This window comes from Nasonia vitripennis (assembly GCF_009193385.2).
Source record: "Nasonia vitripennis strain AsymCx chromosome 4 unlocalized genomic scaffold, Nvit_psr_1.1 chr4_random0004, whole genome shotgun sequence".
Lineage (NCBI taxonomy): Eukaryota > Metazoa > Arthropoda > Insecta > Hymenoptera > Pteromalidae > Nasonia > Nasonia vitripennis.
In genome coordinates this window covers 958032-984654 of record NW_022279639.1, presented here as the reverse complement: position 1 = coordinate 984654, position 26623 = coordinate 958032, and the positions used below count along the sequence as shown (strand labels likewise).

Here is a 26623-nt window from a genome sequence, read left to right as displayed (position 1 = left end):
GTTCGCGGGTCTGGGGTACACCAAAGAATAAAAAAAGGAAAAACGTAAATTTAAAAACTAATACTTACAAACTAAAAAACAATTAATAATCTTCATAGCACTGCGTGACCTAAGTCCGCGTTTATGTCACGCCTATCCGTGACCTAAGTAGTCCTTTATTGCACTGTGCTTTATCGTCCTCACTACGCTCGGACGCTAACCTCACGGTGGAGTGCAGGACTGCTTATGTCACGGATAGTTGTGACATAGCGGACTTAGGGCAGGCAGATGCTACAGAATATTATACGATACTTGTAACCTAAGTTGGCATTTTAAAACAACGTCGCTGCGGTATCGCCCTCGCTATGCTTTAACGCTAACTACGCACCGTGTAATAAAGTGCCACTTAGGTCATACGCATCGTAATGTACTATTTCCGCAATAATATAACTATCTATATTACTGAGATCACATATCAGTCAATATCTAATTCGAGCAGTTTTCTTGAATCTAATTATTTCTTAATTACTTTAATGTTAATTATTTCTTATATTTTATTCATGTTATCTACCTAATCTTAGCCTCTATCTGCAAAGTATACTCCATCATGCTGCTTCATATTTTGCACAACTAAAAAAACGAAAATAATTTATTGTGTTATATACTACTAACTATGTTCTATAAGCTATGTAAATTATTGTGCACCCTTGCATACGGTAGCATACTCTCGCAGCCCGCGGCCGCCATTCTGCTCTCCCTAGCCGCCGTACTGCGCGCACGCTGATTGGTCAACGCGTCGCGGCCCGACGGCCTGCTCGCTCGCAACACTATCGGTTCACGCGCCGTTGCCGAGTCGCGCGGTTGCGCATGCGTGCAGATAGCCCCGCGGACACGATGTCGAAGTAGATAGCCGCGAAATTCGAATTCTCGTAGCACACAGACAGCCTTTCACCTGCAGACAACCAAGATAACTCTTGACTGCGGAACCCGTAGTGACTCTCAATGCCCCGTCGTCAGGGCCCTTGACTCGGGCGGCATCTGTCACTACGAACGCAAGATGCTACAGTTTTCGTTCCTGGCGATCGTGCGGGCGAGCTGCCATCACGCTGGTCCTGCTGCATTAGACGCTCACGTAGGTAGACCCCACGAAGGGCTCCGCCACCTGCATCGACTGTCTTACGTTGAGCGGGGCCGACTTGAACGCCCTGTCGAGGTGAAAGGTCGCAGACAACCTTTAGCCATTTTAGGTGTTCGTCGAACGTTTCTGTGACGACGATTAAATCGTCAACATATGAATAAATGTGAGGTTGTAATTCGGGTCCGATTAAGGAATCTACTAGGCGTTGAAAGATGCCTGGTGAATTAGATAAGCCATATGGCAAACGTTTAAAGTGGAATAGTGCTTTTCCCGGTACTGCGAAAGCTGTAATTTCTCTGCTTTTCTTTTCTAACGGAATTTGTAAGAAAGCCTGGCTGAAATCTATTGTAGAAATGTATCTTGCAACTCGAAGTTTATCTAATATTGATTCCATTAGCGGTAATGTATAGGCATCCTTTTTAATAATCGCATTAATTTTTCGCAAATCGAGGCAGAATCTGCGCGTGCCGTTGGCTTTGCGCGCCATGTGTACCGGTGATGACCAATCACTGTTCGAACGTTCGATGATGTCCTCGTCAAGCATTTTGTCAACTTCGTTAAATAAAATTGTTTCAACGGTCGGTGATATTGAATAAGGTCTTTGTTTAATTGCAGGGTGATTATTCACGTCGATAACGGCTTCTATTAGCGAAGTTTTTCCGAGTTTTCCGAATGATTTAGGTATTTCGTTGTTTAGAAATTCTTCGAGAACTTTTTCTTCCGAAGGACTAAGTTCACGTACGCCGTAACATACTTTCACCGTTTCCGACGTTTCTGCGAAACGTTTTTTAAAGGTATATCTATCGAACGGTTTTGAACCGAAGGTGTACGTGAAATTAGTGAAATCGGCGATTACGCCGAAACTGTGTAACGCGTCTATCCCTAAAATACAGTCTTGATCTAGGCAGCCAAGAACTTCTATCTGGGAATTTAATTGGTGTGTGTATAATTCTGCGTATCTCTTCATTAAAAATTTATAAATGCTTATATAAAAAAACCAAATTTGTTTACTCTTCTTAGACATAATGACCTTTATTCTGATGGTCTAGACCTTTTATATACCTCTATAATACCTACGTATAGTAAGGAATCCATAATTCACTGACCGTAAGATTCCAAAGGAACGAATGGCCCAAATGAGCTCGTACTCTAGGATATTGTTTAAAAGTACATTAGTTATGGTATGAATGAGGGGATTTGGTTTAAATTTCATAGAAAAAAAGTTACATGATAGTTATGTTAAAATTAATCAAAAATTGGTAAAAAAATCAGTAATATGCTTATAAAACTTTTTCTATGAAATTTAAACCAAATCCCCTCATTCATACCATTACTAATGTACTTTTAAACAATATCTTGGAGTTAGAGCTCATTTAGGCCATTTATTCCTTTGGAATCTTACGGTTAGTGAATTATGGACTCCCTACTATACGTAGGTATTATAGAGATATATAGAAGGTCTAAAACCATCGAAATAAAGGTAATTATGTCTAAGAAGAGTAAAAAAATTTGGTTTATTTATATAAGTATTTATACATTTTTAATGAAAAATTTTGATTTTGATTTCAAAGGTGGTGTGCCCCTTTAAGATATCACAGATAGCCTTTGGCTCAATTTTGTCTGTATTAGTTAGATAACCTGATTTTTCTGAGATAACTTTTAAGTCAGCCTCGTCATTTTTTTGTGTGCAAGTTTTCGCAGACTGCGTTTATTTTTGTCGGGTAGATATCCAAATTTTTGTTTAATTCGACCAGTGAGGCCATTTCTGTTTTTCAAGCCGCATCAGCCTTATTTTGCGACTTTAGTCTGCGTTTTCCGTACATTCTAGACAATTAACCCTGAGGTAGCCTATTAATCCGCAGTCACTGCCAAATATTTCCGTTGGGTTACATTTCGGGCTATTTATAAACCGTGTTTCAATTTTTCCGCATTTATTGCAAAACGCGTGTTTTGGGCCTTCGCATTCTCGCGAGAAATATCCGGATTTCCCGCAGTTATAACAGATCTGTATCTGTGTCATTGGTCTGTTGTTGTTGTTATGTAGGTTTCTATTAGGTGATTGGTTTGTTTGTGGTCTCTGGTTATTGTTAAAGCGTTTGTCACGTCCGTAACCTAAATTATTTAATTCGTCCTCGTGAGGCAAGGCATCCTCCGTAAAGTCCGGTTCTGTATGTTTTACGCGTGCTCGATTTTGTTCTTCGTCTAGCTCGAGGTTAGATAATTGTTGTCTAATATTACGCTGCGGGCGTTGTTCTCTATAAGCTAAGTCCGGTAGGAGAGAATCTTCGGCGCTCGGAGGTGGTTTGTATGTTCTCGCAATCATTAGGCCTTTCTCTTTGCGTACTGCAATAGCTTCCAGCTCTTGGTACGTGAAGATTTCGGACTTATCGATTCGGGTTTGTAATCTCGGTAGCATATTTCGGAGAGCTAGATTTATTTCACGGACCGTTCCTAGCGGAGGTATCATGCGATTAAGCATTGCTTTGATATACGTGAGGTAGTCGGCGACTGGCGACTCACGTTCGTCTTGCGTTCGGCGTCGAGCGTATTCCATGAGCGCAGTCTGAAAATCTGCGTCTGAAAAACGTGTTCGCCATGCGTTTTCCAACTGCTCGAACGTGATCCAGTTATCCGAATTTATTATGTACCACTGTAAGGCAACCCCTTCAAGAAAAAACGGCAATATTCCAAATAAATCATCATCCGAAATGTGCATGATTAAGCGCCCTTCTCTTAGTCGTTTTGAAAATTCTTCACTATCTTCGTCGCGTCTTCCAGAGTATTTTAAGTCTCATTTACAAATAAAGTCAAAAGCGTTAATGTGAGTAGGTGCGATTAACCTACGCTCTGTGTTAATGGGCTGTTGGTTATTATTGTACGCGCCTCTATATTGTTGTCGATTATCGTTATTATTATTGTTAATTGATAATTGTAGATGAGACGATCTAGCTATTCCGTTATTTAGGTATCCATTTTGCCCCTCCGGTAGCATGAAATTATTCATTCTGGCCGGAATTTCCTGTGGTGTCATGCTAACATAACCATTTCCTGTATGTCTCGTATTTCTCGATAAATTTTGTGTTTGTAATGATATTAAATTATTAGGATCGACTTCTTGTGCTAATGTAGAAGGTCGGTTGAAGGTAGCGGCCGCTATTCTGTTCTCCCTAGCCGCCAATTTACTCTAATTTTACATATAAATAATTTTTCAAAGGTAAGTTCAAAATACTAACGAGGGGTAATTTACCCTCTTAAAATGTGATTTGTTATGAAATAAAGAAACTGGTTAACTTTAGAATTTTATTTTGTTCCGAATAAAATTATTTTTATAAATATTTGGCAAGTTTTATAAATTTTATAGAGAAAATATTTTTAAATAAAATACAAGGTTTCCTAAAATATATTTATACGGAGCAAGTGCCTGAAAAGCAAAGTAGGATGAAGCTAAATACCAAGGATTTGGCAGCGGTTTTTTAAATATAGTGACGTGTTTTAATTGTAACTAGAAGCTATAATGAGTAGGTTCGCGGATAGTATAAATGTAACGATGCGCAAGGGCAAGGTAAAATTCGGGGCCTTTGGCCACAGATATGTACGCGTTAGCTCTCATGTCTGGAAGCAGCGGAAGCAAGCGATAACTAAATTGTGTGTACAAGTGTGTTGTGTGTGCGCGCCTTCCGAGAACGGCGACTGTAGCTAACTGAAGCAGTGGTTACTGTCTAGCAACTTGGTTCAGCGATACCATTAGGGAACGGCTTCTCATTTGCGCGCGTATACATTGTACTCTCCTGGCCGAGTAAAGCTTGACATGACTTGTAACTTGGTTCTATATAATCAAATTTTGCCACGCAATATATCATTAAATGTTTTCGTGTCCTCTATTAACTCCTTAATGTTCAAGTACTTATTTTTATCCTTCATTTTCATAGCTTGCACAAATTGTTTTCACTTACTTATTCAATCGCTTTAACTGAAAGTAAGTAGGTCAATAAATAAGCTAATCAAAAAAGAACATTTAAAAATGTCATGTCTTGATTTTGACACTTTTAAGTTTTGTGTGTTTTCTTATTTTTCCTTAGATTTCATTAAATATAAGCAATTATACATAAAAGAAAATTACCGTAAGAGTATCATTGAAATTTATTTTGATAAGATTTGCCTTGCAGAGCGATTTTTGGCTAAAGAAATTAGATTTAGCCACACTATGCTGCGTTGCAAAATAGTAAATCACGCATCAAAGGCCAGAAGCGCTCCGTTACACAGCTTATATAACTATGAAAAAATGAGTGACTAATTACAAGGAATATAATGCCTCTATAGTAACTTACCAGTCAGTACATCTGATTTCATAAAAACTTCTACTGCAGCGTATTCACCCTGTTCATTCAGTTCTTGAATTTCCACCCAAAGTTCAATTTTTCTCGTGAGTTCTGACCAACGATCAGCAAGTGACCGTGCCTTTGCTAATTGTTTTTGCTCAACTTCCCATCCTGGTTTACTTCTTGAAAAACCTGTACTTCTATGGCCCCAAACTTCAATACTTAATGCACCTTCTAAAAATAGTGATATAAATAATTGAGTTTCAGATTAATTTAGTAAATATCAAAGTTGTAATAAAATAAAATTGACCTGAACAATGCTCGATGAATTCTTCAGTTATCGGTACAATAAAATCCTTAGTGTGGTTGAATTGGAATGTTAGTGAATCGTCTTGATTAGTAATATTATGGAATGAGGAAAACTCGGTATTGACTACAGGAGGTACGACAACAGGTTCCGGATAACCCCAGAATATATATTGGCAAAATACAAAATTACTTAACGAAAGCGGAAGTCCGCTGGCTTGTTTGATACTCACACGGCATTTAATGTGACTTGACCCAACATAGTCATCCGTTTCGGAAGAAGCTGAATCTTCTGAAGATTGTGAAGTAGATTCACATATACGATCATGAGGAAATTGTCCAGATATACGGTTTATTTCAACTTGCAGTCGACCTGCAACTTCGCCTTGTTGACTAATAATTGGTATATGATAGTCTAATCGAACATCATGGAAGAGTATTTCTAAAAATATATTAGCTACACCAATTAAGTTATGATTCTCTTGTAATTCATAAAATGGATCTTGAATTTTTCCAGATATTTCTTCCTAAATATATAAAAAAAGTCGGTCATTACATTTAAATATTTAAAATAAATGCAATAAAATTAAAAAAAAAGTACTATAGTAAAATATTATGACATTTTCGGAAATGTTTTAATCAGGGTTGCAAAAATAAATAATTATCCATTTTTAATTAATAATTATAAAATTTAATAATAAATTATAGGCTTAGATGGTTGATGATTAAAACGAATTTATTTGATTATGAGCTGAATGATTGATAATTAAATGATATGATTATTAATTACAAGCCCCAATGACTGATAATTAAAACTATTGATCATCAATAGCCTTACACCATTGATAATTAAAAGAAAATGTTTTACTATAGTAAGGATGATTGATAATGAAAAAATTAAATTATTAATTACAAGTCTCAATAATTGATAATTTAAATTATTAATCATGAATTATTGGCCAACACAATTAATAATGAACAAAAATTGTTTTTAATTATTCGCCGGATGATTGTTAATTGAAACTATTATTCATCAATCACAGGATCGCACAATTGATAGTTAAAAAATTTTTTAAATCATACTCCGAATAATTGATAATTAAGTGATTTAATTATTAATTATTAATTGCAAGCCCTAATGATTGATAATTAAAACTATTAATAATTAATTAGCATCAGATACGTGATTATAAATAGTAAATTTTACAAAAATTCTAAATTACTGCTTGAGATGACGTGTAGTCACGTTTCCAGATTTCACTTTATAGTAAAAAATACGATTATTTTTTTTGTAAAATAATAACTTTACCCCATAATATATAAAGTCATATAAGGGCATGTCTATATAAGGGGGCAATAAAAAATTGCATTTTACAAAGGTGTCAAGTACGTTAAAAAGCTTTTTTTAGCACTTAAATCACTTCGACATGTGCTGTTGTGATGAGAAGAGAGAAAGAAGAAGATGAGAAGACAGCAAGTCGTGTATGAAAACAGCTTTTTGGCAGAGGCTGAAGATAGCAAAGGTGTGTTGTATTTTAAAAACAACTGTTACACTTGCAAAAACTCGTTCATAATATCCATACTTTTTTTTAATGTTTCAAGAATATGATTACAGCATTAGAGACAAGATTCAGTGATTATTTTAACATTGTAGGTGATGTTGGTAAATTTTCTGCCTCAGCAGAGTTATTGTATCCAGAATTTAAATTATCTTGGGCACCATGTTTAAATTCTGTAGCTCAAAATGCAGTGTAAATCTTGACCCACAATCTAATGCCGCTGCAAGAAAATAATACACCCGCAGTTGAAGAGGATAAGGAGATTTTTATTTTGGTGCATGCTCTACAAACTTCTTGTCGAATTCATCACTCATTTTACAGCAAGCAGGAGAAAATGATTAAATGAGATTCTTGCAGCATTCGAAAAAAGTATGAATATTCTGAACGAGTTTCCGTAAGTGAAATAGTTGTTTTAAAGATACAACACACTTTTATCATTACCCTCTGCCAAAAGGCTGTTTTCATGCACGACTTTTTATGTTCTCATCTTCTTGTTTTTCTCTGCTTATTACGACTGCGCATTTCATTTGTGATTTAAGTGCGGAAAAAGAGCTAATATGAATAATAAATATAGAATGTTTGTGTGTGAAAAAGTTGTGTACATCAAATATAAGTTTTTTAACGTACTTGACATCTTCGTAATATGCATTTTTTGATTGCGCCCTTATAGTATAACGAGTATTTTCGATCTCTCTCTCTCTCTCTCTCTCACTCTCTCTCTCTCTCTCTCTCTCTCTCTTCACAATATAACAATATATTATTATAAATAATATGATTTATGTGAACTTTTCCTTACAGCGCCAACGTAAGGTAAGTGAGAGAGACAAAGACAAAGAGAGAGTACAGCGCCGTCGATTTAGAGGAGAGAGAGAGAGAGAGAGAGAGCACCACGCTCTTCCCTAACAGATCAAGATGCGACATCGTACCAAACGGCGAGCCCTTCTTCCCGGCTTTGATTCTTCTTAGTGCTGCGACCTCCCGTCTTTGCGAGCTGCACCCAGATCGGCCCACCTTTAAGAGGCTACTGAATTCCTTGTATTAGCGTCACCACGTCAATTGCGCTGTCTCCAGGTGACTTCAACCACGTCCTGTAAGTATCTTATCGACACCTACATCTCTCTCTCTGTATGCGCGTGATCGTTGTCTCTCTCGCGTTATTCTACCAGTGTATGTTCTGGCTTAATTCAAATTTAATCTATCCGATTCAATTATACTCGCTGCTTTCTTATTTGCGCACCCGCTACTCCTGGCGTCTCCCATTCCTTCGGACTCGCTTCGTTACATCTTCGCGTCCTTTTAGCTGTGAATTACTACACGCCACTTCCGCAGGACCGTTGACTTATCTGTGGTATCAGAGGCATGTGCTGTGTTACCAGGCCGGATCTCGCTGAGATCCACATATTTCCTAAACGTTCATTTTTTTCGATTCAATTATTTAACGCGTGTGCCCGTTGCACTCGGCCGCTGGTGACACCGTTATAATAGACATACCCTTATATAACTTTATATATTGTGGGGTAAAGTTATTATTTTACAAAAAAATAATCGTATTTTTCTTACTATAAAGTGAAATCTGCAAACGTGACTGCGTATCATCTCGAGCAGTAATTCAGAATTTTTGTAAAATTTACTAATTATAATTACGTGTCTGATGCTAATTAATCATTAATAGTTTTAATTATCAATTATTAGGGCTTGCAATTAATAATAATTAATTAAATCATTTAATCATCAATTATCCGGTGTCACGTGTGTACACACGTCACGGGTTTCTAATTACTATAAGAAGACTAGTAGAAGAGTGCAATGTGGTGACGGCCGTTGTGCGACGACAGAACGTCTGCCTTGAAGGCAGAGGATTTCGGTTCAAGCCCGGGGTCCGTCACTTTTTCGTTGCACTCTTTACTCCTAACACGGAGTATAATTGAAAAATTTTTGTTTGATTATCAATTATTAAGGCTTTCAATTAAGAATTAAATCATTCAATAATCAATTATCCAGCGTATGATTAAAACTTTTTTTCAATTATCAATTGTGCAATTCTGTGATTGATGAATAATAGTTTTAATTATCAATCATTAGGCACATAATTAAAAAGTTTTTGTTCATTATTAATTGTGTTGACCAATAATATATGATTAATAGTTTAAATTACCAATTATTAAGGCTTATAATTAATAACTAAATCATTTAATTATCAATAATCCTGAGTATAATTAAAAACTTTTTGTTTAATTATCAATTCTTAAGGCTTCTAATGAATAATTAAATCATTCAATAATCAATTTTCCAGTGTATAATTCAAAAATACTTTATTAAATTATTAATTGTGCGATGATATAATTGATGATTAATAGTTTTAATCATCAATCATCTAGGCCTACAATTAATAACTTTATTATTTAATTATTAATTATCCATTTAATTAGATTAAAAAAGTAATTAATTCTTTGTAATCCTGGTAATATGCTTATAACACTTTTTCTATGAAATTTAAACTACATCCCCTCATTCATACCATAACTAATCTACTTTTAAACAATATCCTGGAGTTTGAGCTCATTTGAGACATTCGTTCCTTTAGAATCTTACGGTCAGTGAATTATGGACTCCCTACTATACGTAGGTATTATAGAGATATATAGAAGGTCAAAAACCATCAAAATATAGGTAATTATGTCTAAGAATAGTAAAAAAATTTGGTTTATTAATATAAGTATTTATAAATGTTTCATGAAAAATTTTGATTTTAATTTCAAAGGTGGTGTGACCCCTTAACGCAAAAAATGCAATTTACATGATCAGGAAAACATGCGCCCAGTATGGATAATTTTAACTATCTAGACTTTAACTATTTACTTACCTTGAACAAAAATGAAGAAATTTTAAGTGAATGTGTTCCTGAAATAGCCCTCTATGATTAGGAATGGTCCCGATTCAATGTTCCGATCAATAGTTAATTTGCGACATCAATATACAACGTGCAATTATCGATCCTCGTAAAATAACTTTTTACACTTTTGAAATCTACATTTTCTTATTTTCCTTATAAATTTTGCTGTGATTAATTTAAAATAATGGTACCAAAGTATGTTCATTAGACTACAAATATGTACAAGAAACTGACCTAAAATAGCTCTATCTGTTATTGGGAGCTGGATGAATGAAATTATCCATACTAGGAATTATTCATACTGAGCACATCTTCCTAACCTAATCAATACTATGGTTTATTTCCTTGTTTCGTAACAGTGATATGTTACTTAAAGCTTCGAATAATTCTTCGATTTCGTTTCGAGATTTTGCCTGAAAAATAACTCGATTAGTTATTTGGACTGATTTATCAATCTTTCAACATTTTTTCCTTCTGAATCTACTGAATCCGCTAAATTAAAAAGTTAACTTAAAATCACTTATAATGTATTATTATATCTTTGATTCAATTATATGCACCACAATGTTATAAACAAATATAAAATTCGACTTTTGGCTTGGACATACCTAAATGTTACCGCAAACAAGTAGTATTAGACAAGATTTTGAAGTTTTGTAATTTTGATCATAATGTAGATTCGGAGAAAACGTTAAAATGTTATTATTATTTTTATCAAAAACTAAAAAAAGTCGTTTTTTCGTAACGCGATAACCAGAGTAAAAAGGCAACTTAGTATCTGAAAACTTCATCGATTGGATCTCAATTTAATAATTATAGCTATGCGAGAGAAAGAGAGGGATGGAGAATCATAACGATTATATCATAATGACACACATGTATATACATGTAACTGATTAAAAATAATTTTATCTATCAAACGAAAAAGGAAAAAAACTTTATTGAAATATATATGAAGAAAAAACAATTTTCATATTAAAGCATTGCATAATGTTGAAGGAAGCTAGGTGCCAAAAAAGCTAGGTGCCAGCGACTTTTTAAGACACTTATAGTACAAAATTAAGTGTATAAAAATGTCAAATAAGAATTATCAGATGTGGTCTAGATCAGATGATGCTGGAGATAATCACGATAAGAAATATAAAAGTGATATAATATGCATACGTAAATAAGAATAAGTTTCGGGAGCCTAGATGATGTTTTGGGTTTTTTACAATACACACACCTGGAGCTCTTCTTCGTAGATGATCTCACGTCCTCCTGGGAGTCATCATAACACCTGGACATCGTCTACGAGATGTGATGGATATTTAATGGTAATTTTGATCAATACTCGGTGCACTTCTTTTGAACGACATTCTTTATCAATATTAATGAAACCTCTTGTATGTATTCCGTCTGCAGCACGCGTATCTCTATACGATTTTGCACCAAGAAGATGGACAAACAAAAAACACAAGAGAATATTTTGCCCTTTTGAGATTTACAAAATACTTACTATTTATTATAGATTAAAACAACTTTTGTCTTCAATTCAATTTTGTTTGTTATTTATTAAACACAATCAATTCATTAAATATAATGATATGAGATTTCAAAATATCTATCTACTATCTACTATTATATTAAAGTGCTTAATGTACCTGTGTGCCGTGAAGCCATTCACATCTTTTCTCAATAACTTAACATCTAGGAGTTACCCTGACACCTGGACATCATCTATGAGGCGGATATAATTTAGGGCCTTAAAATTTTTGGGCCTTGAATTTTTTAGGCCTTAAAATTTTTGGATCTTAAAATTTTTAATCTTAATAATTTTGGGCTTAAAAGTTTTTGGGTCTTAAAAATTTCGGGTTAATTAAATTTTCCTTTGTGCCGTGAAGTCATTCACACCTTTTCTCAACAACTGACATATTTTATTTGCTTAATATTATTTATAATTCAAAGCACACTATTTACATGTTGCGCAAAATAATTACAGCACCTACTTTCAAACGTAACGTATGAGGCGGTAGGCCATTTGGCGTAAGTGAATTTAAAAATTCTATTGATAAAATCTCTATATTATCGTCTTTGCATGAATTCACACTTAGATACTCTCTTACATCGCCTTGCATCTTATTTAAAATGTGATTATTATTTTTAGTACATCATTGTTTTTTGGCGCTAAGCTTACTCTTTCATAAAGTTTATTGGCATTATTATTTTCAAAGCAATCTCCATAAATTTTCATAATTATATCATTAGTTGATTATAATTTTGTTGGAAGTAAAGTTATATACCATTCTTCATTGGCCGTTATTAATATTCTAGCTATAACTACTTCATGAAATGTTACGTATGTAACGTTTTCAAATGTTTTTAATTCTTCATAAGATTGAGCCTGTTTTACATGTTATTATAATAATCTTAAAAAAAATAATTTATGATCCTCCGGATTTACAAAGTACATTCTGCTTATAATTGGCTACCAAGCTCTTTTTCTTGGTGCCCATTTTTATGTTTTTTCATTGAAAACGTAAAAATATGGTATATCAACATACAAGGACTGTTTAGCTTGCTGATCGTTTGCATTTAGTTTAAATCATGCAGTTAAAGTTGTGTTTAAGTTTTTATTAATCAACTCTTCTTCTGATCCTTCTTTAAAGAATACAAACTGTTCACTTTTTTAATGTACAGCGAATCGGTAAATTACGTGTAGTAAAACGTACATCGTATATTGTAGTAGACGATACATTGCTTCTGGAGGGCTAACAAATCTTGTATTTAAATATTGTTTTATTTTATCGTAGTTGAAATTTTCTTCTTCACGTTCGTTTTCATTATTACCTTGACTCATTTTTATAAATGCACAGTCATGCCCCTTATAACAATATTTAAATAAATATTTGACACATTGAATAGTTGAACATACTTCAACATTAATTTGACAATTAAATTTCAACAACAAATACGGATTGTATAGAACTACAAATCGATTATCAGCTATATTGCTTTTATTGAAACGAATTTGTTTTCCATTGTTACTTCGTCGATAAAGGGGATATCCAGTATTATTCAAAATAGTTTGCTAATTATACTATTTCTGAAAGTTTTTGGTACATTTTTTTGTTTTGCTATTGTTACGTGTGAGGGTCGATGGTTTTGTTCTCCGTGAGGTGTTTAGCTCACGGTTGCTGCGAAAATACCGGGGTGATTAATAAACACCAGAGATTATCGGTGAATGTGTCTGTTTATTAATCGTAATTCAGAATGGACTGGTTGTATGTGTCACAGACGCACACGTCTGCAACGCGAGGAACGAGACAAGTCAGCGATAAGAGTCGAGCAGCTGAGTCGTACTGCGATGCATGCACTTCGGATGCATCGTAGACGTTAGCTCAGTGGTTAGAGCACAGGTCTCTGGCACTCGGGTCCGCGAGTTCGAGTCCCGTCGTCTACTTTTTCGCTTTCGACTCTGTCTCCTCTCCGTTTGTAACATTCTGGCATCCCTTACGGGGGAGATAACTGGTTTAGAACCCGGCTAAAAAACAGATCTCTTCTCGAACCCACGACAATCCCTACCTTACTATCGCGCTCCTCTACTAGGCTTCGCCCACTGGAAGAGCTATGAATTAGTTGCATTCATGTCCAGAAGAGACCATGCACTAACCACTGAGTCTACGATGCATCCGAAGTGCATGCATCGCAGTACGACTCAGCTGCTCGACTCTTATCGCTAACTCGTCTCGCTGCTCGCGATGCAGACGTGTGCGTCTGTGACATATGAAAGAGAGAACGCGTGTTAAAGTGATCTCGGAGAATGTGCGTTCTAAGTATACGATCCTATCTGTTGTCTCCGAGTCAAAACTACCTGTCTAGTGCTGGTTCGTGAGTGGCGGAATCGAGAGCGAGCGCCCGCATGCACCCCCTTTATAGACTTCTCGGGTAGTGTGATTCCTATCCGACGGTCGTCTGAAATCGTGGAAAAGAGTGGTTATGCTGAGTCGAAAGAAACAGGCTTCGGGGGGAGTCCGAGCTGTTGCTATGCGCGTATTTGATGACTTATGTATCGAATGCATTATAACTAGCAACTCTATATATGTGTGAGTATTCACACGTGACACGTCCTTGGGATCGCTGCCGGGCGCCCTCACCCGCAAAGTAAAACTATGCAAATGAAATTCTACGAAAAAAAAATTTGAGATTTCCTCATATGAATTTCCCTTTTATTTTAAGTCCTCACAGTATAATCTAGTCCCGAATCAAGATAAAAGTAAGTGAGTCCAGTTTCATACAATATATGCTAGGTTAGGCTAAGATTTACATGTTATTTCCCTAATTCCCTTGTTAAAAAAATTTTTAAAGTAATACGCGTTTTTCTCCGGTCACATAAATTTGCTAAGGTTGGTCGAGCGTTTGACAATTTTTTTTTTTTGCTTAGGTTGGTCAAGCAGTTAACAATTTTTTTTTTTTTCTGGCGTGTAATTGTTACATTATTGTGTGTAGTGTAGTGAGCCGTTGGCTGTGTTTGCGTAATCCTATTATACATTATAACTACCAAGCGAATCTCTCTTTCATTAATGTTTCTTAAAATATACTCTCACTTAATCTTATGTTGCGTCTTGATTGGTTATCTTCGTTGTTCTTGGCACCAATCATTTGTAGGTTTAACCTTGAGTCTCTTGGCATCAGGGCTGACTGAAGAAGCATCCCATTGGTTGCGGCCAGCTGCTGTAGGTTTGGGATGCTGCGGCCTGCTGATTGCATCGGCAGGTAGTATGGAAGACCCTGGTTTGCCATCTCTGGTTGTTTGGCCTCATACATCTGTGGACGCTCTGTGCCGAGCTGCGCATAGGTGTTGTGTCCTGAAATCAATCTATCGCGGTTTAGTAGCGAGCCCCCCCTTTTTGTGAGAACTTTCCATTTAATTACTACTATTATGACGAACGTGAGTATGCCAGTCCCGGAGTAAGTCACCGTTGACTGAAGGGACGAGAATCTATCGTAAATGTCTTTATATTCGCCTAGCCCTTTTGCCTTATCAATAATATCGCTAAAATCCCGTCCCGTTTTTAACGAACGCGAGAATATATCTCTTCTAAGGTTTAAGGATTTTGCGTCCCTTCTTTCTTTAGTGCGTCTTGAATAAAGGCTAACGACGTGTTGCCTGTACTGTTGATCAACGAGGCTATGTCTAATTCCGTTTCGTTAAATAGTACAGTTATGCGGTGCAGTTATGCGGCAGGCGCAGCGTGACTACGCCGTCAATGTCTATCATGTTATCTGTCAGTCGTTTGCAGCTAGAAAATATTCTCTCTTTTTATTTGTAGAGAATACTCAAGTGTTCGGAGTGCTTGTACGCATCCAGAATGTGTCCCTTGATTTCATGATTTTTATTTTACATTCGGATAAGTTTATGGGAGTTTTGCCGATGCTGATCTGAATTTCGCAGCTCGCGCCGTCATTGATTTCATGAACTGGCTCCGCGTTTCTACATATGTATAATTTACTAAGTTTTTTGCATTTATTCAGTGAATCTAAGGAGATAGGGATATATGCGTTTGATCCCTGGTCTAGAGCAAAATATTCTGTTGCTGGCCAAATGTAAGCGAATGTGTCTGATGCGTTCAGTGATTTTTGTTTGATCGTCAATACAGACGCCTTGTATAGGTCGTAATCGTCCTAGTCCAGCAGTGACATACCTATATAGTATACTAAACGCATGTCTTGGAACAGTATTGAGACGTCGGATATTTTAATTAATTTCGTAATGGGCATGTCTGCTTCCGTGGATGGAAACCGTGAGTCAGCTACTGATTCTTTAGCGAGGGCTTCTGATTTTTCTATTTGTTCTGGTGTGACGAATCGTGGGTGTACGACTCCTCGGGTCGCAAAGAGGACCGCGTCTGTTAGGATCTCCGTATCTAGTTCGTATTGTATTACGTTGTCTTCCAGTAAGTTTAAGGCTTCTGCGATTTCCTCTTGTTTCTGTAGGTTTGCTTGATTGGCTATCAGCTCGTCCATGGCCTTGTCTAGTTCGTCGGCTTTTTCATGCAAAATGTCGAATTCTGTATGTATAAGTTTGGTCTGGTTTGCTAGTAATTTATCTCGTATCGTTGGCCGTTATGCTGATTAGTTACTGGATTTTTTTCCGACTTCCTCATCTAGGGTTCCGAATATGGTGCGGCTAATTTTTCCTATCGCTGAGAACCAGGCTCTTTTGATTTTTGGTTTCTGTGTAGTTTCGTGACCTTGTAGTAGCTCTTTTACTTCGTCAGCGTTCCTCACTGTCTCTTCCATTTGCTGACGTATCTTAGCCGGCTGTTGCTCGTACGGGCATGCTGTGTCTATTTGCATGCAGAATGTTTTTAATATACCTAAGCTTCCTAATAGCTTGTTTCATCTAGAGAAGAATGTCTAAAGGTTTATGTGTTGTATCATTTTTCATGATGTGCTGGAGGTTGCCAATGGGTTTAGTTTCTCAACCAATAGTCCTGGGTTATGGTTGATGGCCTGTATGGTGATTCCTCCATTGGTTTCCTTAAATGCCGCGCACCTGTAAGAGCGGTGTCTTGTAGTTGCGTTTTCACGGTGTGATAGCGCCGTGATGGCTACTATATTTTGTGTTAGATTGTTATTGTTATTCTCATTTTTCACGCTTTATATGGTTGTCATTATAATTGTATGATCCACTTGTGGGTTAGTAATATTAATCTCTATATTCCCGTTAAATTTTGTTTATTTTCTTAAATCATTAGGCTATATGGTGCTAGATGAGGAGCATTATGGGACGCTTCCTTATGGGATCCCTTTAATTAGCCAAGGGTTTTAATGCTAGCAAAATATTTATTCTATTCAAAGTTTTAGCCGTGATAAAGTTTTCGTTGCTTATCCGATTCTTTGTTGCTTTTCTGCGCGCTGTCTCTCGGGCGTTTAGATTTTGCGAGATGCGATCTTCATGTTTCATTAAGCATCTAAGATTGTTTAAATAATTGGTGACTTATTTTTGCTTTTCATTAACTGTTATAGATGCTTAACATGTATGCATAATATCTTTCTTATGTGAGTGCAACCCTTCGAGCTATTTATTAAGCATCTAAAATTGTTTAAATAATTGGTGACTTATTTGGCTTTTTATTAACTGTTATAGATGCCTAACATGTAGGTACAATATCTTTCATATGTGAGTGTAATTCTCCGAGCAATTCATTAAGCATCTAAGATTGTTTAAACATTTGGGGGACTTTTTTCCTGATTATTTAATCGTTATGTGTGTCCAATATAGGGCCGTACAGATTTTTCCCATCTGAAGGTTTCCGAGATATTGCATTTAACATGTAAGATTGTTAAAATAATGGGTCACCCTATTTGTCCATTAGATGACCTGGGGATGCTCCATACATATCCCGAAGGACTTTTTCCTAGGACTCGTGGTTTCCTTGGAATTAAAAAGTTAACTAATGTTCTGTTGTTTATTAACAATTTTTATGATAGGGGTGGTCTCAGTGCATCCCCTGACTACACAAATCCACTCTTTATAGAGACATTTTTCTGAACTTTTTGTCAGGCGTAACAAAATTTTTAATTGTTTATTTATCCGTTCTTAGTTATTTGTTTACAGTTCTTGGGGTGTGAGTCCTCTCGGGGGATGTGCCCGCACCTTTGACTCGGAGGAGCGTGAAATCGGATTATTGGTTCGATTTATATCGTTGATTCCTGAAATCCTGATTTGAATATTGCCACCTTCGGCGATCGTGGTCGGCCATCTCACATTCCTGGCCTGCACGGCGCATTCCCAGCTTGCACGGCCGTCCTACCTACTCTGGCTGAGCGGTAGCGCTCCGCGCGTCTCTCTACTTTCGCGCTTGTGGTTCCGTTCCCGCGCTCTTGTATACTTCGGTTGCGAACTTCACTGCACGTGCATATGGCGGGATGCAGCTGCACCTAGCCTTTCCAGGCCAGTCGCATCGCGCAGTATCCGGCATCAACACGTGGTTTTTACATTTGTTGTATTTGCGCCGTTTTCGCGTTGTTTCTTGTGGGGTTTGTCCTTTTTTTATTATACAGTGAGTTAATTTGTTTGCGGCTATTTTATTAGCTTGTCTTATTTATGCCGTGTTTTTTTTATACAATAAGTTTTGCTTCTGTTTTGTCTTCGTTATTATGGCTTGTATGCTAATTGCTGCAGGCATTCGTCACACATTTGTGAGTTCCATTACGAATGTCAAACTGAAGGATGCGAAGATAATTGTGCGCCGGGGGTTCGCAAAGTATTCGAGTATTCTGGTGCATGTGCTAAGTAATATGCTAATTTACTTTATGTTCTGTCACAAGTCCGCTTCCGTTTTCCCGTGCTTTTGTCTCATCTGCGCTTTTATGTATGTTTATTCGCGTATATGTGCTTATTGTTTCTTTTTCAGCTCTCGGTTTGCTCAAGGTCGGCTCATTGCCTTTCCTCCTGGGACTGGCAACCTGTGTGTGTGTGTATATATATATATGTATATATAAAAACGAGAAGTCAGTCAGGGACAGACAATACAAAAGAGGAAAGGATTAATACTAAAATATATAATTGCACATACATATATACATATATATATATGTATTATCTGTCCCTGACTGACTTCTCGTTTTTTTTTTCTTAGTTCCGAAGGTGCTCGGCGATTGCCCATGCCCGGAGGATTTGGGCGCATCTTCGGAGCCCACTATGATTGAGGGTGCTGATTTTGAGCGGCTTCGGTTGCGTACCGCAACGGCCGGTTCCGGCCTGTACTTAAGTGCTCATGGTCCTGCCGGGTATGGGCCTAGTGATGGTTCGAGGTTGGCGTCGGGTCTTCAGGTAGTCATCTGCTTTTATCACTACGTCCTTTTAATTAGCCTCTTTTAATGTCTTTCTTGGTGTTCTTTTTTGTAGTTCCAGTTCGTCGCTCCTGGTTCTATGGGGTACTGTACGCTGGATCTTGCGAAGCAGCATGACGCTGTTCTGGCGCATCATGCTCGTCGTTATGCTGATGCAGGTGCAGGCCCTCTCTACGGAATGAACCTGGGGCTAACGGCCCTCGTCCACCACCTGAAGGATGTGCCGTGGAACATTGATCCTTTGCGCAATCCCCTGGTGTGGCTGATGGAGTGTTTGAATTTTCCAACCATCTACGTTTCCAGCGACGGTTCGTACACGCCGATACACATGGAGGACGGCTACCTGGACAGCAGCAAACTCGCCCACTGGGGTTTCCCTGGATACTATAAGATCTGGTTGTGCGTGCACCCGAGCGATAACGATCGGTTGATGAAGGCTGCGGTGGAGGAGGTTGCTCGGTGGCGGGAGGCTGGGTGCAAGTCGGTGTGAGCGGCCGATGGGTGCTCTCTCCCTCTGCACCACAAGGTTTGGGCCTTGTCGTCGGAGTTCTTGGACCGAAACAACATTCGGTATGAGTGCCTTCGGCAAGACCCCGGGGACCTTATGTTCGTCGGCCACGGAGTATATCACCAGGTCTTCAACGTTAAGGTGACTTTCGGGTACACGTTTACCACTTGCCAGGCGTGTGACTGATAAGGTGGTGGAAAATAAATACACTATTAAGTATTTATTAAGTGTAATTTAATATAATAAAATTTAAGACTAGATAATAATTATATTAAGCGTGATGCTACTACCGAGGACTCTATATAGTCTCTAACAACTCTCTTTCAAGCGAGCGCCCTGGAACTAGAGTTCCCTTTCCACTCTCTCTCACTCATACATCACGCGCTCACACGAACACCGCTGACTCGTGCACTAGCACAAATGTACTTATACTTAACAGTGACAAGAATGGGCGACCCAACGGTGTCCAGTTCATTGCACCTAATGAAGGGGTGGTCACCACTGTCAAGGAGCGGGAGGTGAAGCGCTACGCGTGCACGTGGCCGGACTGCCCCTCCTGGTGTTCGGCAAGCAGGGTGTACGATGCCCATTATCGAACGCATCGGCCATCCGCGTCCCGGATCGAGGTCTACGCTTGCGCTATGTACAATCACCCTGCCTTTGCCACTCGTGTTAACCTTAATCGGCACATTAGTCGGTTGCACTCGGCGGTGCGCCCTGAACCGGTCACTGTGACGTGCTCGTTGTGCGGAGTAGGAATGTCATCTCCTCGTCTAAGGCGGCACATGAGTAACGTCCACCCTCAGATGCCTCCCGAGCCGATTTTGGTGAGTTGCCCGTTGTGTGGGGCCCAGGTTTCAACTCTGGAGATCAATCGGCATCTGGGGGCGCGTTGCAGGCTGACTACGTAGCGGGTGCCCAATAGTTTAAGGTGTGTGTGTGTGTGTGTGTGATTGCGTTTGGTTAAGTATTACTTGTGTGTGCTAGCTCAAGTCGTGTGTATGCGTGTCTAGATATTAAATTTTGTGTGATCTGCTACGACTTTATAACGTTATAAGTGTTTTTTTTCTAATTCACCGGTAATATATAGGTAGTTGTAAAGTTATGGTATTAAGTTTATTTTTTTTTATAATTCTTTTGTATCTTTTATATCTTGTAAAATAAATATCTCTACTTGAGGCGTTCAGTAGAGCCTCACAATGTGCTTGAAAAAATCATTAATTTCTTGCATATCCTTCCTTGTCCTGTTCAATTTCCTCAGCTCCTAGTGCCTTGCCACTTCTATGTTTGTCCCGCTTACCGGAGACCTAGTACATATTGTACGTGGCAATTTTTAGCTCCCGTACCCTGGGCAAAAATACGTTCGTAATTTTCAGTTATCTGGTCGTTGCTTATTTTTGTATCTGCTTTTCTTTTCTCTCTCTAAGCGTTTGGCCGCCGAACGCCTAATTGTAGTATTCTTCAGCGAACGTTTGCTGATCTGGCGGCATCTCCTTATTAAATTTGCCTGGTGTTGACCGCGGTGGGCGATGGGGTTTCCAGTTACATTTCCCCGTTCGCTTTACTGGGAATTTGATTCGTTGCATTTGCTGCTCATTTTAAATTATTTTATTCCATACTATCATCTGCATTTATCGTGCTTCTAATTTGCTCATCAAATAAATCAGTACAATTTTCCAGATACTTTTATTAACCTTGTGATAATATCCCTGTGTTTTACATAGCGAATGACCTTTTCCTAATTGTTAATACTATCCTACTTATTTCATATCTCCGTCTTCGCGATTATAACATTTAAACGTTACATAGTTAAAAAAATCGTAACCGTATCGCGGTTAAATAATTGTATTGTAACATCCTTCGTAATATTTCGTATACGTTCGCGTTTTCCGTTCCCGATATCCGCCGCGCGCTTCACCGTCTGCCGTCGCACATTGCCTTTCGGACTAAGTACTGACGCTGTCTCGGTACTTTTTAGTGTATCCCCAGTGACAGAGTTTGTGCGAATTTGGAATCCGGGGAATCTCTGCTCGTGTGTATAAATTAATCGTGATTGCTCCTTTCTGCCTCACTACTAGCCGAATTGCTGTCCGTCTGTTTTGTTGACCGTTACATATTTTCCTTCGAGTGCTTTTTGGTGCCTCGTGCTGTTGTTTCATCTTCTCGTGAATTTATTGATAAGTGTTTGTTATTAATGGCGTTTCGTCGTCATATTTTCTGTGGAAGCTGCGTTCTTCCTTTACTTATTTCTCTGGTATTTTCAGAGAAGAGAAAGAAAGATGGCTTCTTCTGGTTCATGTGGATCTGGACCTCGTGCTTAGCGAAGTCCCTTTTTCCCCGAATTGAGAGCTGCGATTGACCGCCTATCCGCGCGGTTGGATGATTTCAGCATCTCACTAGACCGGCTGATTGACGACATGCTGTTCCTCCGATCCGCCCGGCCTATAGTCGTCCCGGACTATGTGTCCCGGTCGAGTAGATTAGATCAAGTCTTCTACACGTTACCTCCACCGGGTGTGCAACCGTCCCACCGACGTACTGGTCGTAGCTGAGGTGGTGTCGGAAGAGTGCCTGGAGAACATGATTCCTTGTCTACTTCAGTCCGAGCAGCTGGTCGAGGCTTCCGTCCATCCTCGGAGCTCGCACCTTCTTCTTTTAGTGCTCGTGTCTTCCGTCGTGGACGACCTCTGCCTGGACCCATTCCTGTTGCTTCGCCTCGTTCTCGTGTGAGTAATGATGCTTGTACTTGATCGATTATTAATTGTCTGGTTGTCGCGTTATTTTTCACTGTGTTCTTTTTTTCCATTAACCTATAGTCTTTTCGAAGCGTGATAAGTGCAAGATATCCTAGGCGTAGTCGGACGCCTATTCGTGGTTTTGTCGAGACAACGTCACCAATTTCAAATCTGTTCGGTCGGGTCGCGCAGGGCGTATCCCAATTCCCGTATAATAACTCTGCAGTATCCACTCCTCCTGCACCATTGTCTCCAATAACGAGTGCCTGTCAGCCTTCCTTTCCAGCTCGGATTAGGAGCGCTCCGGTTCCGAGGTGTCTCATACACCCTCCTTGTATCCACGCGCTACTACTCGCGATTCGGTCACTACGTCTGTTTACAATGGTGGGTCGGATTTGGCGCAAGAGAACATATCAGAGTGGGCCGGTTGCTGGTACAATAGTGCTCCGGTTTCTGCTCCCGAGGCAATTCCCGCATCGACTGTTAGAAGTGACTTCCACGACGGTACTCTTGCTTATACCGAGTATTTTCCCGCGAATTTATCTGGCTCTCATCCCGTAATTCACGACAGTACTTTTGATGTTATGCGTACGAAATCGGAAAATTACAAATCGGTGTTTCCATCTGCCGCCGGCTTGCTCTCGTCTTTCGGCTCCGTGCTGTCATTTGAGGTCTCCCGCGCGGTACCTCCACGCAAATCTTTATGTCAGGACGCTTTACCTCATTTATCAATGCCGGCGCTTGGCGCGCCGCCTGAGCGATACGTTGTTGAGATTGATTTCTCTAATGATTTGTCGAGTCCTTCCTTTTCTATGCTATCAAATGATTGGTTCAGCTCATCGCATAATGCCGAGGTAGTCGCGCGTCTGTCTTCTCGGTTATCGAATTTGAATAATTTTGGGCCCGTATTAGTATCCTGCCCGATTTGTTGCGATTACATGTTCACGCCTATTTATCAATGTTTAAATGGTCACTCGGTATGTAGTTTTTGTTGGAATAATACTACGGTGTGTGCTATTTGCCGCGGTCGGCGTGGCAGTGTGCGAAACTTAGTATTGGAATCTCTAGCCGGTGAGCAAACGCAGGCTTGTCGGTATCAATATCTGGGCTGTCGACAATTTCTAAAGTCCGATGATTGGACTAGTCACGCTAGGCGTTGCAACTTTTTCCTCGTGAATACTCTCGTCCGCGGGTCGCCTTCGCCTATATTAGCTGTTTCTTCTGAGTCGGCGATACGTTCTGCCAATCCTCGTCGGATTGTGACTGATAGCGATTTCGACAGTCTCTTCTAGCGTATCCTTATGCATCTTCTATTACAGTTACGTGAATTAATTTCTACTCTGCGCTCCGCTTACTTGTTTCTATATAATCCCTCTCCTTATTGCAGGTTCGACCAAGTTTCCGAATTCCTTATGAGCCTGGTAGGGCGCTAGTCTCTGCACGGCGTTACCCAGACCCCGTTGATACTTAGGTCGGTATCACTTCGCCCTGGAACGATGATCAGCCCTTGGCTCGGGTGCCGTCTAGCCCAACTTTTTCTGTGCCGGACGATCTATTGGGAAATCTGTTCCTGGACTCGGATGAGGATGGTGTTTCTGATAATGTTCCTGGAGTCGTTGCAGCTGCTGAGTCGGGCGAGCTAGTTGCAGCTTAGTCAACTCCCCCAGCTCTTCCAGCGGAGAACCCTGACGCAGCAGATGCGCTGCTTCGTGATTGATTCACTTGTCCTATCTGTAATAATTTTATTTATCCAGACTTTCGGCAGTGTGATAACGGCCATGCCGTGTGTGAGAGCTGCCTATCCCGTTGTAGTGTTTGCCCTGTGTGTCGCCCTGGATGCACATCCCTTGACATCATCATCATGCCTGGTCTAGGCATAGTGACTCCTGTGTTTATCGTTCACGGCCCTTATTGCCTGAAACCCGTCGGGATATTGACCGTCGTGCTTTATTTACTGCGCTTTAACTTTGTCTGATTTATATGCGATTAATACATATATGATTTTACTGGGAATTCCAGTGATTTAAAAACCTAGTTTTGATCCAATCAATATCTCCCCCTGGTTCATTCGTTAAATTTTGTTATTTATTGATTCATATTAGTATATTTTTACTATACTTGTTTTCCTAGACTGCTCGAACCTTACGGCTTCCAGGGGTTGCTAGATGTTTGATTAAATGTCCCTTTATTTTATGCGGCGTCCGGGGATCACTAGATGTTTGAGCTTTTTTTATTTGTCTACCATTTATTAATTTAATATAATTATTGCCTTAAACATCACTATATTTTTTTTTTAAATGCTTCTATTTTAATTACTGCTTACTCTGCAATCTTTAATTTTAAATCGCGTTTGTATATATCCTTATCCTAGTAACATGGCTAAAAGGTTTCTTTTATTTTAGTATTGCATTTCCTTATCCTACTATCCCTATATAATTATTATATTTTTTTATTCAAATATTAATCATTTTATTATTTTATTGAATTATACCCTTCAACCTTAGTATTATGTTTTTTTTTTTGTTCAATTTTACTATTATTTTTTGTTTATACTTATATCTGTACCCTCTTCCTGTTCGATTTCCGGTATATATCGCTTAAGCTTATTTATATTTACTATCCGTGTTTTATCCCCTTTTTGTATTTCGCGTTGAGTGTTGAGTAGTGAATAGCTATAATTTCCCTCATACTGGCCGTGCGGGTCCTTTTATAGACCTCGGAGCGAGCGGGGATCGTGCCGCCGAAAATACATTCACACTTTCACACAGACATTCATACCTAAGTACAAAACTCATTCATACAAATAATTTATAATATGCGCGCGCTACGCCGCCGCCGTTGCTTCTCCTTCTCTTGCGCCGCTGTGCTCGCCGCTTCTATATACATCTATATATGGTGTGTTGCGCGCTCTCCCTCTTCTTTCGGTGTTGCTGCTACCGCCGCTCGCTGGCTCGTGGCGCTGCTGAAGTTGCGCTGTCAGCTGTAGCGCGGGCTCATCCTACTTGAAAATGGGGGAGCGCGATACTCGCGTAAAATCTAAAAATGTATTCAATATATTTTAGTTTTTATTCTGTATAGTTTTTTGCGGAGCTTGTACGGGGCGTTACAACTCTTTAAGTGTATGATGCATTTGTTCTATTCCGCCGTTGGACTGGGGATAGTACGCGGTCGTTGAGTATTTATTTATTCTAAATATACGTGCAAATTTTTCCATTACTCGGTTCATAAAGTGTGCTCCCTGATCGGAAATGAGGGTTGCGGGTGAGCTGAAATAGCAAATCAGCTTTTCTGTAAGAGCACGCTTTAATTCCCGCGCTGTTGCGTGTTCGACTGGCACTAATAGGCAAATTTTGTGAAGTTATCTTGGATTGTTAATATGTATCAGTTTCCTCGTTCGGTTTGGGGCATTGGTCCGCAGAAATCAATTGATACTTTGTCAAATGGGTGAGATAGGGTATCCGTGATGAGCATTGGCAGCTTTGTTTTTACCCGCACTAGTTCCTTTTTTTGGCACCCTGTGCATCCTCGAACAAACTGTCTTACGTCTATTTCCCACCGTTACTTTGTTTAGTTTCCTAAAGTCTGTTACTAATCGCCATCTTTTCGTGCCGTCCGCTGCGGGCTTTTTGGAAATCACGTATGTGGGAGAGCTGTAGGGTTAATCTGTTGGTCTGATTATGCCGTCCTTCAGCATCTGCTTTATCTGGCGCCCTAACTTCTCTTTCTCTTCTTGACTTGGTTCGTATCCTTTCAATTTTACTGGGACATTTGTAGTAGTAGGTATCTTGTGCGACACTAGTGTTGTTGCTTTAAGTTTCTCCCCGGGTAGCCCGAAGATATGCGGCTGCTCTCGGATGATTTTTTTAACATGAGTTATTTCTTCCTCCGTTAGATTCTTAAGTGTCTCTGGATCAAGAAGTTCAACAAATCTTTCGGCCCTGTCCTTGCTTTCATTGAAAAATATCAATAGTGTGTTGACAGTCTCTTCAGGTTCGTCTTCTTCTAGATTTTCTTCTTCTCCTCCCTCTTTCATGGCTTCGCAGGCTTCCAGTTTTACCTATGGTGGATTTAACTCTACTTCATGTTCTGTAGTATTAACGCATAAGGCATGTATTTTGCCTTCTTGTTTAGTACCAATAAAATTTCCAAAGTACAACCCTTTTCCTAAATTTTGTAAAGGGGCAAATCCTACTTGCTCTGATCTATCGCTCGCTCTTGCATAAATCACTTGTCTCGTACGTGCAGGTATAATAAATCTTTCATCTTGAGTAAATGGTATAATCGTCTGTCCAAATTCTATACATCTGTCCGCAGCGTTGACCTTTACACTGTATTTTGAAAGCAC

The 26623-nt window shown here is 39.0% G+C and overlaps 1 protein-coding gene across 19 annotated transcripts in view; it reads right to left on the bottom strand.

Moving 5' to 3' along the window:
• LOC100117353 (kinesin-like protein KIF13A) overlaps positions 1-26623 on the bottom strand; it is a 1179147-nt gene that overhangs the window by 630790 nt on the left and 521734 nt on the right. For all 19 annotated transcript variants that reach the window (XM_031928189.1, XM_031928179.1, XM_031928190.2 and 16 more), the window contains 2 exons: positions 5747-6269; positions 5446-5670 (listed from right to left, as the gene is read on the bottom strand). In XM_031928189.1, the coding sequence (XP_031784049.1) occupies positions 5446-5670; positions 5747-6269 (748 nt within the window). The remainder of the gene's footprint in view (positions 1-5445; positions 5671-5746; positions 6270-26623) is intronic.